This window comes from Erinaceus europaeus, chromosome 8 (genome assembly GCF_950295315.1).
Source record: "Erinaceus europaeus chromosome 8, mEriEur2.1, whole genome shotgun sequence".
Classification (NCBI taxonomy): Eukaryota; Metazoa; Chordata; class Mammalia; order Eulipotyphla; family Erinaceidae; genus Erinaceus; species Erinaceus europaeus.
This window is the reverse complement of record NC_080169.1, coordinates 71,146,867-71,166,992: the sequence shown is the minus strand read 5'-3', so window position 1 is coordinate 71,166,992 and position 20,126 is coordinate 71,146,867. Positions and strand designations below refer to the sequence as shown.

The 20,126-nt window shown below is 39.5% G+C and overlaps 2 protein-coding genes across 5 annotated transcripts in view; one reads left to right on the top strand and one right to left on the bottom strand.

The window, feature by feature from the left end:
• Window positions 1-20,126, top strand: part of FBXL13 (F-box and leucine rich repeat protein 13) — a 329,012-nt gene that overhangs the window by 50,825 nt on the left and 258,061 nt on the right. For all 4 annotated transcript variants that reach the window (XM_060196358.1, XM_060196360.1, XM_060196359.1 and 1 more), the window contains exon 7: window positions 13,214-13,372. In XM_060196358.1, coding sequence (XP_060052341.1) covers window positions 13,214-13,372 — 159 coding nt within the window. The remainder of the gene's footprint in view (window positions 1-13,213; window positions 13,373-20,126) is intronic.
• On the bottom strand, window positions 1,506-1,805 carry LOC103122092 (thymosin beta-4-like). The gene has a single exon (XM_007532683.3). The coding sequence runs from the start codon at window positions 1,787-1,789 to the stop codon at window positions 1,655-1,657; it is 135 nt and encodes a 44-aa protein (XP_007532745.1). The 5' UTR covers window positions 1,790-1,805; the 3' UTR covers window positions 1,506-1,654.

Sequence of the window (20,126 nt, the reverse complement as noted above, 5' to 3'; positions counted from 1 at the left end):
GCTTTCCTATTCTTTATCCCTCTGGGAGTGTGGACCAAGGGACATCATAGGGTGCAGAAGGTGGAAGCTCTGGCTTCTGTAATTGCCTCCCTGCTGAACATGGGTGTTGACAGGTCAATCCATACTCCCAGCCTGTCTCTGTCTTTCCCTTGTAGGGCAGGGCTCTGGGTAAGTGGGACTCCAGGACACATGGTGGGGTCGTCTGCCCAGGGAAGTCAGGTTGGCATCATGGTAGCATCTGGAACCAGGTGGCTGAAAGGAGTTAACATAAAAAGCCAAACAAATTGTTGAACAATCATGAACCTAAAGGCTGGAATAGTACAGATGAAGATTTGGGGGGGTCTCTGTTTTGTAGATAGTTAGTAGGCCTATTTTAGTTATATTCCAAAGGGCCCATGACTATACTCATGTTTTTTTTTTTTTTTTTTTTGAGCCTGTCTTCTGATATGCAGGTGGATCCAAGTTATTGTCTGGTGAGATGATTTCATGGCTGGAAAAAGGACCAGAAAGCTGGATCAGGGAAGACAGTAGCTCCCAAATATGGGAAAGGCGTATAAATATTGTTGACTGTAAACTCCATCAATTTGATGTGATCTGGGGTCCATATTCAGCTTAGGAGCCTATGTGACTTCTGCATCCTTGTAGATCTGAGCTCACATTCTGTGGTCATGAGTAGGAACATTCCAAGCGGCCCCAATTTTAGAACCCATCTTCCTCAGGTGGAAGATATAGTGTGTTGTCCAGCCTCCCTTCAACATTCTGTGGATCCAGGTTGAGAGCAATGTCCTATGGGGGCCTACAAGGGAGTCTATTGTGTTGTTCCTGATAGAGATGACTGGTAACAATGGAGAGAGGGATTTATTAGAGGTCTAGGCCCATCATGTCTGTTTAGGAATATCAGGACTCCCCAATGGAATCCTTATTCTTTTAGCTGAATAATTTAAATTTAACATTAACTCCCCCAAATAACTCCTAATAATTTCTGTTGTTTAAATTGAACATCAAGGAAAAATCTTTTAATATTTCTTTTAAATTTATCAATAAATCACAAAGAATTATCTTAACCAAATATTTAGATGAACATAGATGTCTACCATAGAAAAGAAATTATATGGTATGACTATAGAGAAGAAATAGGTAATAAAGACTGGACAAATTAATGATTTCTAGGTAACATTACATTGCTACTATTTTCAACATTAAATCTAATAACTCATGATCTTATAATAAATTATATTTTACTTGAAAATGTATAGGATTATTCTTTTCTTATGGGTTAAAAAATTTTATTTGCATATTCAAAATTGTGCATTCCAGTAATTAAAATCATTGAATAAAAAAGTGGCACTCTGATGTAACTGCATTTTATAGCCTGCAGGCCACCTTAGACCAACTGGATTTTGACTCTAAATTTCATGGTCTCCCACCTACCTTCCTCCTCCATCAATGTGCAAATTCTTTCCCTTCCCTGCCAGCCAAGGTGTGAGAGGCAGGCGCCATCTTTGTCAGTAGTTCTTGGATGTGAAAAGGGGCAGCACAGTTATTTAAACTTGATCCAACTTTGCAGCTTACAAAGTTAAACAGCTAAAAGAAGTAAAATAAGAAGGCAATGCTTGTGGAATGTACAGTGTGCATATTGGCGATGCCTGCCTCATTAAGATTCACCGGTTTGCTTCTCCTGTTCAATCGTTTCTTTTGATGGCAGGGGGTTTTTCTCTTGTGTTTCTGTGTTCTTCAATTTCAACTTAACGAATTTCTCAATCACAGCCATATTGGGTTTGTCAGACATGTTTGCGGAGGAGAGTGGAGCGTGGCAAGAGCGGACCCGAGAAGTTGACCTGTGCTGGTGCAGCCGCCAAGTGTATAGGATTATTCTTAACTGGGATACTCACTAGAAATGAAAGCAATCCAAACAAAGCATCCTAGCCAACTCCTCCAAATTTAAAAGTCAAAAGTTTGCTTAAGTTTTTAACATACTATTAATCAATGTTGTTTTAGTACATTCATAGTAACCAGTGGGCTCGGACAGAGAAATATGCTGAGATTTTGTTTTATAGTTACATTTTTTATATTCTTTGACATACAGTCAGACTGAATAGGAAAGAGAAAGAATAGGAAGAAACTAAATAACTTTTTTGGTGGTTGCTTTGTAGAGGGTAGCAGCAATTCTTCTAATCTAAATTTATTTAACTGCTACATCTGCTGATACTACATGAAAGAGAGAACCAAGAGAGCAGGAAAAAAACTCACTATTTAAAACAACGCTTGAGTGTAATAGGCTATGTGGAGACCCAAAGCATAGTTCTTTCTATATAAAAGTCTATTATCTACTGATGCTCTTGTAGGATAGACCCCTGCAAGCGTCAACCCAGCTTTGACCTAGCACGTTATGATTGGGCCCTCCTCAATCGCTATGGAACAGGCCATGGCCGGTGTACCGCTATGTTCCATCGCTGGGGAGCCAGAGATGACCTGAACTGCCCCTGCGGCTCCAGACAGACTATGACCCACATAGTCAATGACTGCCACCTCTCCAGATTTAAAGGAGGTCTCGAAACTTTACATCAGGCTCAACCTGACGCTGTTGACTGGCTACGGAAGAAGGGCAAACGCTAGAAGAAGAAGCCTCTAAATGTAGCAGGCTACATTTCCAGTGCTGCCAGTTAGACAAGTATACATTTTTTAATTGTCTTTATTTATTGAATAGAGACAGCCAGAAATTGAGAAGAAAGGGGGAGATAGGGAGAAAGAAAGAGAGACACCTGCAGCACTGCTTCACCACTCATAAAGTTTTCCCCCTTCAGGTAGGGACTGGGGACTTGGACTCAGGTCCTTGAGTAGTATTTCATGTGCACTCAACCAGCTGTGCCATCACCTGCCCCCACAAGTATACGTATGTACCACTGTTTTAGTCTGCTCATTCAGAGTGTTCTTTTTTCTTTTTTCTTTTTCTTTTTCCAACCACTTTATAAACAAAGCTGGTGTTTTGACCCCAGGGCCCATGTCTGATCACTATTAATTGTACATTACTGTTCTTCCATTTTCCATCTCCTTAAACTGACCATTCCAGAGAGCAGGCAGTAATGTTCACTTAACCACCCTTATACACTAAACATAATGTTTATATGCAGTAGCTAGCATGTTAATATATATTAGTGAATAGTATACATAGTCTAATATTACCCTCAGTATAGACAATGTTATACAGATAATTGTACATTTAGAGGAAAAATTTTTTTCTAGCTGAAACAGTAAAGCTTTTTTAAAAAAATATTTATTTATTTATTTATTCTCTTTTGTTGCCCTTGTTGTAGTTGTTGTTGGATAGGACAGAGAGAAATGGAGAGAGGAGGGGAGACATAGAGGGGGAAAGAAAGATAGACACCTGCAGACCTGCTTCACCGCTTGTGAAGTGACTCCCCTGCAGATGGGGAGCTGGGGGCTCGAACTGGGATCCTTATGCCAGTCTGGTCCTTGTGCTTGCGCCACCTGTGCTTAACCCGCTGTGCTACTGCCTGACTCCCTAGCTGAAACAGTAATTCAATTTCTTTGATTTTTTTTTTTTTTTTTTTTTTTTTACCAGAGCACTGATCAGCTCGGCTGATGGTGGTGTGGGGGATTGAACCTAGGACTTTGGAGCCTCAGGCATGAGTCTCTTTGCATAACCATTATACTGTCTACCCCCTGTCAATTCAATTATTTTGTAATAATCACCTGTATTCACTTAGGTGGAGAGAGGATGACAGGCATGTACTAGAATGAGAAGCAGGGAATATTTCTGTGTCTAGTTCTCAGACATATGCATTTCCTTAGGCACACACACACACACACACACACACTCTCTCTCTCTCTCTCCATTTTGGATATATATATATATATATATATATACATATATATATATATGTATATATATATATATACATATATATGTATGTTATTTTGTCCCATTTTGTTTATCATTGTTATTGTTATTATTGCTGTTGTTGTTGTTGGGTAGGACAGAGAGAAATGGAGAGAGGAGGGGAAAACAGAGGGGGAGAGAAAGATAGACACCTGAAGACCTGCTTCACTCCTTCTGAAGTGACTCCCCTGCGGATGGGGAGCCAGGGGCTTGAACTGAGATCCCTATGCTGGTCCTTGCACTTTGCGCCATGTACACTTAACCTGCTGTGCTACTGCCCTGTGCTACCGAGAAATTTATTTTTTATTTTATTAGTGATTTAGTACTGATTCACAAAATTACATGTCAACAGGGGTATAATTCCATACTATTCCCACCACCAGAGTTCTGAATCCCCAATCCTTGCATTGCCAGCCACAGCAGTTCTCCTAAGGTTGCAGACATGGCTTAACTATCATCTTTACAATTATCTGTCTACATTTGTACATAATTGCCCCCATTTTCTTCCCGGTCCCGTCATCTTTTCCCCTTCCAGCCACAAATAACCCTATTAGTAAATCTCAATATCCCTCTCTTTTTCCTTCTCTCTCTCTGGTACCTGATAGAGCTGGAGTTCTCTTACCTTCTTCCTATTATCACTTCTCCCCCACTGGGGGTATGGATCAAAATCCTTTTTGTGGTGCAGAAGGTAGGAGTTCTGACTTCTGTAATTGCTTTCCTGCTAGACATGGCCATTGGAAGGTCAGTCTATACCCCCTAGCCTGTATCTATCTTTCCTTAGCGGGGTTAGGGGTCTGGAGAGGTGAGGTGTAGGAGACATTGGTGAGGTTGTCTGCACAGAGAGGTCAGGATGAAATCATTTTAACTTCTGCAACTTGGTATTTGGAAGGTGGCAGAATATAAAGTGAGACAAAATGGTTAATGACCCAAAAGAAATACAAAAAAATGGTCAATGAATAGGAACCAAAAAGTAGGAACAGAGGAGACTTCCGGAGGCAGAGCTACAAGCAGCAGCAGATCACTTTCTCTCCTCTCCTCTCCCGGATCAACTAGGAATACCAAAGGAGACTACCCGGGACCGAAACAAGACAGGACTAGAATGACCACAGGAACCCACTAAATCACTGGTGAGTACAAACACGTGTGGCTGGTGACAGAGAGGAGAGAGGAGCGTAAGGAGAAATTAAGTGACTGCTAACAGTCCAGCAGTTTATCAGTTGAGACACCACCTCCAGTCTGCTCCACCAACAAGGGGACAGCTGAAGGGAGGAGAGGACTCCCCAGAGACTCACCAAGTGCAACTCTGAGTCTCCATTGCTACTGCCCTCAGAATCTGGAGCAGCGACAGGGAGGGACACCAGGGGACAGAGATCTAACCAGGAAACTCAGGAGAAGACCTGTACCTTGGTAGCATAGCTGTGGGACTGTGAAAGTCTCTTTGCATAATCACTGGATTATCTCTGCCACACCCTGCTTTATCTCTTGGTCAGGAGTCAGTGATGAAGCTAAGAAGCCTATGTATAGTTTAAAAGCCCTCAGAAACCCATAGCGTACAGGGAAGAAAAAGCACAAAAGAGGCGTTTAAACCACTGAGCTCAGAATCAGGGATTAAAATACTACTGAAGCAACTGTTAAATTCCACCACAGTGAACCCTTTAATTACCTTACTTAGACACAAGTCAATCCAGGCAAGAGTGATCAGTAATTTGAAAAGTACTGAGAAAGGGAACTCATAACAAAATATATAAAATGGTTAAAAAAACAAGAAGAAATATTGGAGAATCGAACCAGGAAAAGAGTCCAGCTAAAAGTCCCCCAGCGGGTGAAGCACAAAATAACGAGTTCAACATCCAAACATTAGCTAAGGAAATTAGCTAAGGAGTGAGTAAAGAATTTGAAAGAATTGTAATCAGAAATACAGGAACAACAAATGAGACTCTGGAAGAAAACACTAATTATCTCAAGGTTATTAAGAGAGCTGTAAAGCTGAAATCGCTGAGCTAAGAAGGCAACTAGCTGAAATAGCTAAAACAGTATCAGAACAGGGCAACAAAATAGATGAACTCCAGAAAACAGTAGAGGGCAGAGAGAATAGAATCAATGAGGCTGAAGACAGAATTAGCAAGATCGAGGATGAATTAAGAGACAACTGAAAAATAAATAGATCTCAAAAAGAGATTAAGAGATGCTGAAAACAACAACAGAGTCCTATGGGATGACTTCAAAAGAAACAATATACGCATTATTGGCATACCAGAGGAAGAAAGAGGAGAGGAAGAAAGCATTTTCCAGGCCATAATAACTGAAAACTTCTCTAGTCTAGACAACATCAAAGACATAAAGATTCAAGAAGCCCAGAGGGTCCCAAACAGAATTAACCCAGACCTAAAGACACCAAGACATATCATACTTAGAATGGAAAGGAATAAGGATAAAGAAAGGATCCTGAAGGCTGCAAGAGAAAAACAAAGAGTCACCTACAAAGGAAAAACCCATAAGATTAATAGCAGACTTTTAGATGGAGATTAATAGCAGACTTTTAGACTAGATGGGGGCATCAAAACCTCCTCAGACAAGCAACAGTTGAAGGAATCAACTATCACCAAGCCTGCCCTGAAATAAGTTCTGAAAGGTCTCCTATAAACAATCAGACCACCACAAATAGGACATATATCAAATCACTCTAAAACTCGACAAGAATGGAGTTAAAATATCTTCAGTCTTTGATATCAATAAATGTCAATGGCCTGAAGCCACCTATTAACAGACACAGAGTAGGAAGATGGATCAGAAAATACAACCCAACAATATGCTGTCTACAGGAAACCCACCTAACTCAACAAGACAAACACAGACTTAAAGTGAAAGGATGGAAAACTATCATACAAGCCAATGGCCTACAAAAAAGGGCAGGAACAACTATTCTCATATCTGACACAATAGACTTTAAAATAGATAAGATTAAAAAAGATAGGAATGGACACTGCTTAATGATCAGAGGATCAGTCAATCAAGAGGACTTAACAATTATTAACATCTATGCACCCAATGAGAAGCCATCTAAATACATCAAACTTCTACTGAAAGAGCTATAGCAATATATTAACAGCAACACAATCATAGTAGGGGACTTCAATACCCCACTTTCTCAACTTGACAGATAATCCTGGCAGAAAATCAATAAAGACATAAGGGAGCTAAATGAAGAGATAGATAAACTAGAACTACTAGACATTTTCAGAGTCATTCATCCCAAGAAACTGGAATACACATTTTACTCAAATCCACATGGGTCATTCTCAAGGATAGACCATATGTTAGGCCACAAAGATAGCATCAGCAAATTCAAGAGCACTGAAATCATCCCAAGTATCTTCTCAGACCACAGTGGAATTAAACTAACACTTAACAATCAACAAAAGATTAGTAACAGTCCCAAAATGTGGAAGCTCAACAGTACACTTCTTAACAACTTCTAGGTCAAAGAGGAAATAAAGGACGAAATCAAAATGTTTCGAGAGTTCAATGAAAATGAAGACACAGCTATCAAAATATTTGGGACACAGCTAAGGTAGTACTGAGAGGGAAGTTCATAGCTATACATGCACACATTAGGAAACAAGAAAAAGCACAAATAAACAGCCTGATTGCACATCTTAAAGACCTAGAAGGAGAACAAAGGAACCCTAAAGCAATCAGAAGGACAGAAATCACTAAAGTTAGTGCAGAAATAAATGATATTGAGAATAAGAAAACCATACAAAAGATCAATGACAGTAAATGTTGGTTCTTTGAAAGAGTAAACAAAATTGACAAACCTTTAGTCAGACTCACAAAACAAAAAAGGGAGATGACCCAAATAAATCAGATACTAAATGAAAGAGGAGATATCACAACAGACACTGCAGAAATTCAACATGTCATGTGAGGCTTCTATGAACAACTATATGCCACCAAGCTAGATAACCTGGAAGAAATGGATGATTTCCTAAATACCTACCAACTTCCAAAACTAAGTAAAGAGGAAGTGGATAACATGAACAGGCCCATCACAGCTAATGAAATTGAAACAGTTATCAAAAATCTTCTCCAAAATAAAAGTCCTGGACCAGACGGTTTTACAAATGAATTCTACAAAACCTTCAAAGAAGAACTAATAACTCTACTTTTAAAAATCTTCCAGAAGATTGAAGACACTGGAATACTTCCTGCCAGCTTCTATGAAGCCAACATCACCCTGGTACCAAAAGCAGAAAGGGAAACAACCAAAAAAGAAAACTACAGACCAATATCTCTGATGAACATAGATGCGAAAATATTGAACAAAATTCTTGCCAACCAGATACAGCAGTCTATCAAAAAGATTGCTCATCATGACCAAGTGGGGTTTATCCCAGGCATACAAGGTTGGTTTAATATATGTAAATCAATCAACATGATCCACCACATCAATAAAAGCAAGACCAAAAACCACATGGTCATATCAATAGATACAGAGAAAACCTTTGACAAAATACAACATCACCCCTTTATGATCAAAACACTACAAAAAATGGGAATAGATGGAAAACTCCTGAAGATAGTGGAGTCTACATATAGCAATCCTACAGCCAACATCAAACTCAATGGTGAAAAACTAGAAGCATTTCCCCTCAGATCAGGTACTAGACAGGGCTGCCCACTATCATCACTAATATTCAACATAGTGTTGGAAGTTCTTGCCATAGCAATCAGGCAGGAGCAAGGAACTGAAGGCACACAGATTGGAAGAGAAGAAGTCAAACTCTCCCTATTTGCAGATGGCATGATAGTTTACACAGAAAAACCTAAGGAATCCATCAAGAAGCTTTTGGAAATCATCAGGCAATACAGTAAGGTGTCAGGCTATAAAATTAACATTCAAAAGTCAGTGGCATTCCTCTATGCAAACACTAAGTTAGAAGAAATTGAAATCCAGAAATCAATTCCTTTTACTATAGAAACAAACAAACAAACAAACAAATATCTAGGAGTAAATCTAACCAAAGAAGTGAAAGACTTGTTACTTAAAATTATGAGTCACTACTTAAAGAAATTGAAAAAGACACAAAGAAGTGGAAAGATATTCCATGCTCATGGGTTGGAAGAATTAACATCATCAAAATGAATATACTACCCAGAGCCATCTACAAATTTAATGCTATCCCCATTAAGATCCCAAGCACATTTTTTAGGAGAATAGAACAAATGCTACAAATGTTTATCTGGAACCAGAAAAGACCTAGAATTGCCAAAACAATCTTGAGAAAAAAATAACAGAACCGGAGGCATCACACTCCCAGATCTCAAACTGTATTATAGGGCCATTGTCATCAAAGCTGCTTGGTACTGGAACATGAATAGACACACTGAGCAGTGGAATAGAATTGAGAGCCCAGAAATGTGGCCCTGCACCTGACATCTAATCTTTGACAAAGGGGCCCAGACTACTACATGGGGAAAGCAGAGTCTCTTCAATAAATGGTGTTGGAAACAATGGGTTGAAACATGCAGAAGAATGAAACTGAATCACTGTATTTCACCACATACAAAAGTAAATTCCAAGTGGATCAAGGACTTGGATGTTAGACCAGAAACTATCAGATACTTAGAGGAAAATATTGGCAGAACTCTTTTCTGCATAAATTTTAAAGACATTTTCAATGAAATGAATCCAATTACAAAGAAGACTAAGGCAAGCATAAACCTATGGGATTACATCAAATTAAAAAACTTCTTCACAGCAAAAGAAACCACTCCCCAAACCAAGAGACCCCTCACTGAATGGGAGAAGATCTTTAGATGTCATACATCAGATAAGAGTTTAATAACCAACATATATAAAGAGCTTGCCAAACTCAACAACAAGACAACAAATCACCCCATCCAAAAATGGGGGGAGGACTTGGACAGAATATTCACCACAGAAGAGATCCAAAAGGCCGAGAAACACATGAAAAAATGCTCCAAGTCTCTGATTGTCAGAGAAATGCAAATAAAGACAACAATGAGATACCACTTCACTCTTATAAGAATGTCATACATCAGAAAAGGTAGCAGCAGCAAATGCTGGAGAGGGTGTGGGGTCAAAGGAACCCTCCTGCACTGTTGGTGGGAATGTAAATTGGTCCAACCTCTGTGGAGAACAGTCTGGAGAACTCTCAGAAGTCTAGAAATGGACCTACCCTATGACCCTGCAATTCCTCCCTGGGATATATCCTAAGGAACCCAACACATCCATCCAAAAAGATCTGTGTACACATATGTTCTTGGCAGCAAAATTTGTAATAACCAAAACCTGGAAGCAACCCAAGTGTCCAACAACAGATGAGTGGCTGAGCAAGTTGTGGTATATATACACAATGGAATACTACTCAGCTGTAAAAAAATGGTGACTTCACCGTTTTCAGCCGATCTTGGAAGGACCTTGAAAAATTCATGTTACGTGAAATAAGTCAGAAACAGAAGGATGAATATGGGATGATCTCACTCTTAGGCAGAAGTTGAAAAACAAGATCAGAAAAGAAATCACAAGTAGAACCTGAAATGGAATTGGCATGTCGCACCAAAGTAAAAGACTCTGGGGTGGGTGGGTGGGTGGGTGGGGAGAATACAGGTCCATGAAGGATGATAGATGACATAGTGGGGGTTGTATTGTTAAATGGGAAACTGGGGAATGTTATGCATGTATTGTATTTACTGTTGAATGTAAAACATTAATTCCCCAATAAAGAAATAAATTTAAAAAAAAAGTAGGAACAAAGCAGATGAGATCAGGGTTCTTAAGGTTTAAGAGAGGTCAGAAGTCAATTTTTGGCATGTTTCTAGGGGTCCTCAACTATGGTAGTTTTGCTTGAGTTTGATAACTGACATGAAGTTGGATAAAAATATTGTCTGAGAATATGTTGTCAGAGTAGAGAAAAGGGCTAGAAAGTTGGGTTAGGGCAGAGAGTGGCTCCCATTCTTGGAAAAAAAAATCTATAAATTAAATTAACTACCTCCATCCACCTGACCCAGGACATATACTTATATTTATCTATATTTATCACAAGAGCCTGTGTAACCTCTAAGTCTCTGTTGATCTGAGCTTGTAGTTCAGCTTGAAACATTGCAGGCTGCCCTCATTTCAGGACCAGTCTTCCTTGAGTGGCAGGGTAGTATACCCCAGCCTCCCTTCGGAAGCTACTATCACAGCCTACTATCACTGCTTTATGGTGAGGGCAAGGTCCTGGGAGGGCCTGCAAGAGGACTTGCACACACACTATTCCAAAATTGTGTGTAACCCGTATTCATTCTTAGGGCCTTTAATTTATTATGCATATTTTAAGGGTGTATCAGAAGTTAAAAAAAAAAAAGATCAACTAGGCATCTTCTCACATTCTTTCCTTCTGACTCCTTTTCATCTCCATGTTGACCACCTACATTTCATGATTCAAATACCACTTATATCATCACCAGGACTGTGGCTCTGTGGGTTTGAACTTCTTTATCTATAAAGAGAGGAGCCTATCCATTCTCTGAAGGGAGGTTGGATAGCATACTCTACCTGTCACCCAAGGATGATGGTCCTGAAATTGGCGAAGCCTGGAATGTTCCTAGCTGTGACCATGGAATGTGAGCTCAGACCTACAGAGATGCAGAGATTACATAGGCTCCTGTGCTAAATATGGGCCCCAGATCAGATTAATTGGGTTTACAGTTAACAATATTTCTATACTTTCCCCATGGGAGCCACTTTTTTTTTTTTGCACTTTTATTTTTAATTTTTTTTATTTAAGAAAGGATTAATTAACAAAACCATAAGGTAGGAGGGGTACAACTCCACACAATTCCCACCACCCAATCTCTATAACCCACCCCCTCCCCTGATAGCTTTCCCATTCTCTAGCCCTCTGGGAGCATGGACCCAGGATCATTGAGGGTTGCAGAAGGTAGAAGGTCTGGCTTCTGTAATTGCTTCCCCGCTGAACATGGGCGTTGACTGGTCGGTCCATACTCTCAGTCTGCCTCTCTCTTTCCCTAGTAGGGTGTGTCTCTGGGGAAGCTGAGCTTTAGGACACATTGGTGGGGTCTTCAATCCAGGGAAGCCTGGCCAGCATCCTGGTGGCATCTGGAACCTGGTGATTGAAAAGAGAGTTAACATATGAAGCCGAACAAATTGTTGAGCAATCATGGACCCAAAGCTTGGAATAGTGGAGAGGAATTGTTAGGGGGGTACTCACTGCAAACTCTAGTGTACTTCTGCTTTCAGGTATATATTTTGCAGTAGTTTATGGATATGTGTGAACATAAGCTCTCTCTCACAGAAACTGGTGTATATCTAGGTTATGGGACTTTGTTAGAAAGTGAACCACCTGAGATGAAATTATTATAAAAGGAAAGGTCTTACCCGAGTAATGAAGCTGAAGGGTTGTCATTTTCTTCCCTGATCCAGCTTTCTGGTCCTTTTCCCAACTATGACACCATTCTCGCCCCCAGACAATAGCTTAGGTCACCTGACTATTGGATGTCAGGTGCAGGCAAAAACTAGTAAAGTCAAGGGCCCCTTGGAATATACCTAAAACAGACCTACTAGCTTTTTCCAGAATGGAGACCTCAAATCTCCATCCACAATATTCTTGCCTTTAGGTTCATGATTAGTCAACAATTTGCTCTGCTTTATATCTTAACTCTTTTTGAGCCACCAAGTTCCAGATGCTGCCATGATACCAACTGGACTTCTAGGGGCAGAGGATCCCACCAATGTGTCCTCGAGCCCCACTTCCCCAGAGCCCTGTCCCACTAGGGAAAGAGAGAGGCAGGCTGGGAGTATGGATCAACCTGTCAACGTCCATGATGAGCATGGAAGCAATTACAGAAGCCAGACCTCCCACCTTCTGCACCCTAGGTCCATACTCCCAGAGGGTTAAAGAATAGGAAAGCTATCGGGGAGGGAATGGGATATGGAGTTCCAGTGGTGGGAACTGTGTGGAATTGTACCCCTTTTATACTATCTTGTCAGTGTTTCCATTTTATAAACAGAAACTTTTTTTTTTTAAAAAAGAAGAGACTCTTAACGAAAAGAAAAAAAGAGGAGCCTAGACCACATCGTCAAGTTAACTGCCTATGCCAGTGTTGTATGACAGCTCCTGGAAATTATTTATAGTGGCTTAATGACTCAGAGAATATCATATGTCCTGTGGGCAATGATAATGACAATTATAATTAATATTTAATTGGTGCTATCATTTATGTAAAGTATTGTGCATTTAATCCTTACAACATCATAAAATTTGTACATTGTTTTCATGGCAGTTGTTAGAACATGAAATTCAGTTGAATAAATGGAAAAGCAAGCAAAAGATAAATATAATTGAAGAAGAATTTGTTTTTCCTGAAGAAAATGTGCCTGAACCTGTTAGTGATGGTTCTGAATTTGACATTTCACTCTTACCTGAAAGTGCGATATTAAAGGTTTGTATGAATTCATATATCTTAACCAGTGGTTTTATGAACCTTATATGAAATGATGAAAGCTGTATTTCAAAGAAATATATTTTTGCATGTGGCCTTGGGATGTCCCAGTTTTTTGGAGGTCACTCATTTAGGTGAGTATAAGAAAAATATAATGATCAAAACTAGAGAAATTAAAGTTATAGGAGATAACTATGAAAGGAATAAGGTGAATCACCCAGCCCCTTGGGCTATTCTTTTTCTTTTTTTTACCTATATTAATTTTTTTTCTTAGTTTTTCATTTTTCGATTTATTACTGTTTACAAAATTGTAAGTTTTTTGGTATGCCCCGACCAGCAGGGTGGTGAACAGGGGCTAGGAACCCAATAAGATCTGGAATGAAAGGGACATGGGACACGAAGAATGACAGCAAGACAGGTTTCTGATCAAGCTGCAAAATTTTATTGTGTTCACAGGCATTATAAGGCTTTGGGGAAGGAGAGGGAATGCTGGAGGAGGGGGAGGGGGAACAATCTTCAAAGCGGAATGTTCCTTGCAACAAATGGCAGAAACCAAACTGTGTGTTGACTTACTTGTGTTGACTCACTTGATTACTGATAAATGGTTTACCTAAGGGGAAATGGCCTGCCCAGGGGGGAATTAACACTTGTCTTGAGGGGTTCCATTGTCTCAAAGCTTATCATCTATCAAGCAGAGAAATGGCTCCTGGCATATCCTCCCTTTGTTATAATTTAAATTGAGGCTGGCAATTGGGGGTGAGAAGTGGAGACCCTAACAGCAGGTTTGGTGGACATAACCAAAGGGGAGAAGTATTGACCTGATTCCTCCCGCGGGGTGAGTGCAAAACCAACCTTCCCGCATCTTATAAGACTCTCGGTGTCTTTTTGGGGAGGGGAGGCAGAGCCACAGTTTCTAGGGAAACAATTTTTGTTGCTGACACCAACCTCCGTGCAAATCAGGTTTGCTTCACGGGGGACTCAGAGGTGGATGATAGGGTCCTCCCCCTGCAGTGCTTTGCCTTGTGCCCCTTACTGGTGTCCTTGCCCTGCCAAGGTTGGATGTCTCGATGCATAATTCTGAATTTTATGCCATCCAAAAAGGGGGTCTGTCATCCTCAGGTTCAGCCAAGCCTCTGTCAGCCAAATCAAGTCTGTGATAATGTATTTGCAAAGGTTTTGATGCCAAGGAGTCAATCTGCCGTTTTATAAAATCAGTAATCTTATTAAAAATAAAGGGTCCTAAGGTAACCATTAACAAAAGACTAATAAGGGTCCCATAAGGGGCTCTGTAGTGAATCAAGACTATTTGTGGTGGAGTCTATAACCTGTTGTAATTTGTCAGAAAATTCATGGGAGGAATATATAGAGTGTCCTAGCATGCCACCAGCAAGTCTAAGGGAAGCAGTCAGTGGATGTGATGTCCAGGGGAAGAAACACAGCACGTCTGATCTGGTCAGCGCCAACTGATGAAATTTTTCTTCTTCATAGAGGGTCAGCTGTGGAACAAGCAAAACTAGGAGGCAAGGACCAGGTAGAGAAGAATTGACATGAAAATATAGGGTGGTGTTGTACCAAAACACAGAGAAGGTGCATACACATTAGAAGTCAAGGTGAAGTTCCTTGAACATCGAGGAATATTTTGAGAAAAGTGAGCAGTCAATAAACATGCAAAGATGAAGTCAGCAGTGGTAGGTCAACAGAAAGAGAAGACTTGGATAGGCTGGTGAGGCTAGCTGGAGTATGTACTGCCATGGCGTCCTTTGTGGTAAGGACTTGCCAACAGGAACTCTGTGGATTTTGCAAGAGCAATACTGTCATCCACCATAATAAAAGGAAAACAAACATGGACATCCAGTGTTGAAAAAAGAGAAAAAGAATATGTCTCTGTGACTGGAAAAGTGGGTGGCTTTGTCAATGAGATATAATAAATGGACAATTAGAATTCTTGTAAATATTAAAAGGGTTTAGTATGTTACTTCATTGACACTTTAGCCAACAATACTGGGGGTGCATTCTCCTTTTTTTTTTTTTAATTAAGCTTAAGGGTTTTAGTTTTTCTTGTTTGAGCTGTAGCCCACATAAATTTAGAAAAAATATCAACTGAGAAAAAAAATGTTTTTGTTTACTAAACATGGGCATGTGAATTACATCAGTCTGCCAGAGAGCATTGGCTTTTATCAATGGAGATTAATCTTAAAAGTCTGAATAGCAAGATCTTAATTAAATAATGCAGGAGCCAGTAAAGTGCTCTCACTATGGCAGGTCAAGCGTTAAAATTTTAAGAGGTTTGTAAAAAAAATGAGAAAAATTTTAGGATATGAGTGACTTTAGGAGTCATCACACACCCATAAATAAAAAATTAAAAATGTTTAGTTTTAAATCTTACCATATGAGCAGTCAGTTCTTCATGTGCAGATGTACCTATAATTATTTACTTAGGGAGAGAACTTGTACCACGTTAATTGATGATCTAATGGTTAGAATTGGCTTGAGGTTTTTTCTATGATTTCAGAAGGCTCTTTATTAGAATATACCAATATTTTATAGAAAGTCAATACCTAATGTGTTGACATGATAAAATGTTTACCATTTTTTAGCATTATTTTAAACTGATTAGACAGTTTAAGTACAATACTATAACTTTAGTTTACTAAGGTCTTTACTCATCACAAGGCTATCATGAGTAAGCATAGATATAAAACTCTTAATAGATTTTGTTCCTTAGAACTCTAATATGGCAACTTAAAAGGCTAAAATAAAACCTCATAGTTTAAATGTTCAAAATATTAATTTTGTTAAATCAGGATTTGCCAAAACAAATCTATCAGACCAACAGCACAATGTATTACCTTAATTTATCAAGAATAAACCTCTGGCAGTGTCTTAAAACAAACCAGATAATTTTTAAAAGCAGAAAGATATAAAGAGGAAAACCAGAGCAAAAGCCTCTGGCATGTAAATAATTAACACAACTATTGTGTTATCTTTTACTAACCCAAGTCTTAAAAACAATTTTAAGTAAAATGTTAAACTTTGTTTGTTAGGATCTTTGTTTATCACAAAGCTATCACACCCTTAGGGCAGCTATGAACAAGGGTGGGTACACAACTTAATTGACCTTTCACTTTGATTTGGATAGGTAACTTAAAAAGCTAAAATAAACCTTATAGCTGAAATGTTAAAATAAATTTTTTACTGTTAACATTTCTTTTAGATGACCATTTTACACTAAATAATTTTGTTGAATCACATCTGTTGAATAAAAAATTTTTTATCAGGCCAGGAATATGTTTAACCCTTTTTTTCCTGGCAAGGCCACTGCTCTACACTGACTGGGTTATTAGAAAGTCAGTTCAAGCATGGAATTAAATTAACAAACAGTGGCAGTTGGTATTGAGGTGCTGGTAATATTTACAATTTTTACAAGAGTGAGAGAGACTGCAGAGGCATTTTACCACGCCTAGAGATCTCAGGAAATCTTTTAACTAATGAATTGATGCTGATATTAGCTATCAGAAGGACGAAACTGTCCTATATTTTACTTTGGTAAAGGTGTGCCAACTCTATGAGTCGGGATTTTTAAAACCACATTTAGCTTAACTAAATCTTATTTAAAACTTAAACTTTAGTTACTTAGGGGTTAACACACATTAATGAAAACAAGGTTAGCACAGACTTAATTAAAAACATACATTCTTGGTGAAGAGAAAAATTTTCCCTTTGAAAAACCACTTTCGGATTCCTAACTCTCAGACTATCTACCCCCCAAGAGGGGCGTTAGTGGCTAGGGGTGATTGACTGCAGTCTTTGCCAATCTGTGGAGCAGGAGCCCTGTGCCATGATTGGCTGTCGGGTGGAACAGGCGGGCTCAGTTTACTGCCGCCGCGCAGAGAAAAATCTTTGAAAATTTTTTTTCTAGGCTAAGGTACATTTTACAGTTTTAAAGAAAGTGGTCTAATCAGTATTATTGGCCAAGTCAAGGACCGGAGCACAAAACGGAGGGGCGGTGGTGTAGGGAGGCAGTTTTAGTTTTAGGGATTGGGTTTTTTGGTGAGGCTAAAAAGGTAAGTTCTTCTGTAACTACAGCTATTTCTTTCATTAATTGAAGCTGCTCTCTCTGGTCAGCAAGGACCTTGTGGAGGGTGGAAATTCCTGTAAGGGCTCCTGAGCATGCCTGAGGGATTGTCAAGAAGAGGGTCAGGCTGGAGAGCAGGGGCACAAGTCCTGGGAGAGAGATTAAAGGGAGGAGGACACCAATCGGGATTGTATTTGGCAGCCTCTTTTTCTAGCAAAGCCTCATCTTCCGGGAAGTGCTTCAGGAGAGGGATGGTTTTGTAAAACTGGATAGAGGCGGGGGAAAGAATGCTGGGTTTCATTCTCATGTGAATTAGCAATAGGAGGGTCAATGGAGGGAACTTTAGTGAGTGCGGTGGAACCTGTAGGGAGGGGAACAGGGCTTTTACTTTCATCGGGTGCTGGGAGGCTTTTATTTTGACTGGGTACTGGGGGAGCAAAATCAATAATCACAGAAGGGCATGGGGATGGGGACTTTGTCCTGGACAGTGGACTAGAATGTTGCCGGAAGACCTTTTCACCCTCTGTAATAAGGTTTTTAATAGCAGGGTGATTATTATAAATTTTTAAGATATCATTAATTAAATTCCAGTAGCAAAAGGCAGAAACAGGTACACGTTCAGGACCAAAAGACTGATAGTGATCGTTAAGACAGTCACCAATTCTTCTCCAACGCTTCTCATCTATAGTGCCTTCCTGGGGGTACCAGGGGCAAATATTTCCAATATAATCTAAAAACGTGTTTAATTCTTTCTTTTTAACCCTAGTTCCTCGTGTCTTGAGTGACTCCTTGAGTTCTTTAATAAATAAATCTTGTTTGCTAAATTCATGTCCCATGGTTTTGCTTACCGCAGCTGCTGTGACACTCTCCTCCAGATGCGACTCACTGTCGGGTATCTCCGTGGCCATCTATGCGAGTCTTTGCGTTACCCCCTCGGCCGCGATGACTCTGTGAAATCAGATAGGCCTATCCTCTCGATCAGAGGAGTTCCTAGGTCCTTAAGGCTTCTTCGCCCCACGTCCCGGGCACCAGAATACCCCGACCAGCAGGGCGGTGAACTGGGGCTAGGAACCCAATAAGACCTGGAATGAAAGGGACACGAGATACGGAGAATGACAGCAAGACACTTTTCTGATCAAGCTGCAAAATTTTATTGTGTTCACAGGCATTATAAGGCTTTGGGGAAGGAGATGGAATGCTGGAGGAGGGGGAGGGGGAGCAATCTTCAAAGCGGAATGTTCCTTGCAACAAATGGCGGAAACCAAACTGTGTGTTGACTCACTTGTGTTGACTCACTTGATTACTGATAAATGGTTTACCTAAGGGGAAATGGCCTGCCCAGGGGGGAATTAACACTTGTCTTGAGGGGTTCCATTGTCTCAAAGCTTATCATCTATCAAGCAGAGAAATGGCTCCTGGCATTGGTAGAGTTTTGGGTGTTCTCTATGTATAATAGCCTATCATCTGCAAATAATGATAATTTAACTTCATTCTTTCCAATTAAATTCCTTTGATGTCTCTTTCTTGTCTGATTGTAATGGCAGGGATTTCTAGCACTATGTTGAATAGAAGTGGTGAGAGTGGACACCCTTGCCTAATTCCTGATTTTTTGGGGAAAGCTTTCAATTTTTCCCCATTGAGGATGACATTAGCCATCAGTCTGTCATATATAACCTTTATTATATTGAGAAATTTTCCTACACTCTCAATTTTTTCAGGGCCTTTATCATAAATGGCTGTTGGACTTTGTCAAATGCTTTTTCTGCATCAGTTGACAAGATCATGTGATTTTTATTTATTTATTTATTTTATATGGTGGATTACTTTGACTTGTGGATGTTAAATAATCTGTTTCCCAGAGATGAGTCTCAGTTTGTCTTGGTGTATTATTCTTTCAGTATGTTGTTAGATTTGATTAGCTAAGATCTGTTTGAGAATCTTTGCATCATTGTTCATCTAGAATATAGGTCTATAGTTTTCTTCTTTTTGGTAGAGACCTTTTCTGATTGGGGATCAGAGTGATATTAGTCTCATAGATTGTGTTTGGGAGTATTCCCTCTTCTTCTATTTTCTGAAAGAGTTTTTGAGGAGAATGGGTATTATTTTTTGAATGTTTTATAGAATTCATTAGTGTAGCCATTTGTATCTGGATTTTGTTCTTGGGAGGGCGTTTGATTACTGTTTCAGTTGTTACAGTTTCCATTTTAGTGATTGGCCTGTTGAGTTTATCCACCTTTTCTTGTGTCAAAGTTGGCAGTTGATATGCCTGTAAGAATGTGTCTGTTTCTTCCAGATTGTCAAATTTATTTGCATAAATATGTCCATAATAGTCTTGTATGATCCTTTGTGTCTCTGCCTCACCAGTTGTAATATCTCCTCTCTCATTTCTAAGTGATTTTACCACAGCTTTCTCCCTTTTCCTGTTAGTGATTATAACTAATGGTTTATCTATTTTATTTATCCTTGCAAAGAACCAGATCTTGGTTTCATTAATCTTTTCAATAATCCTTTTGTTTTCTATTTCTTTGATTTCTGCTCTGATTTTAACTATTTCTTGTCTCCTGCTGGCTTCTGGACCTCTTTGTTGCTCTATTTCTAGTTGGTTCAGTTGGGTTGTTGGATGGTTTATTAGTGATTTATTTTCTTTATTAATGTGAGCCTGTATTGCTATGAATTTTC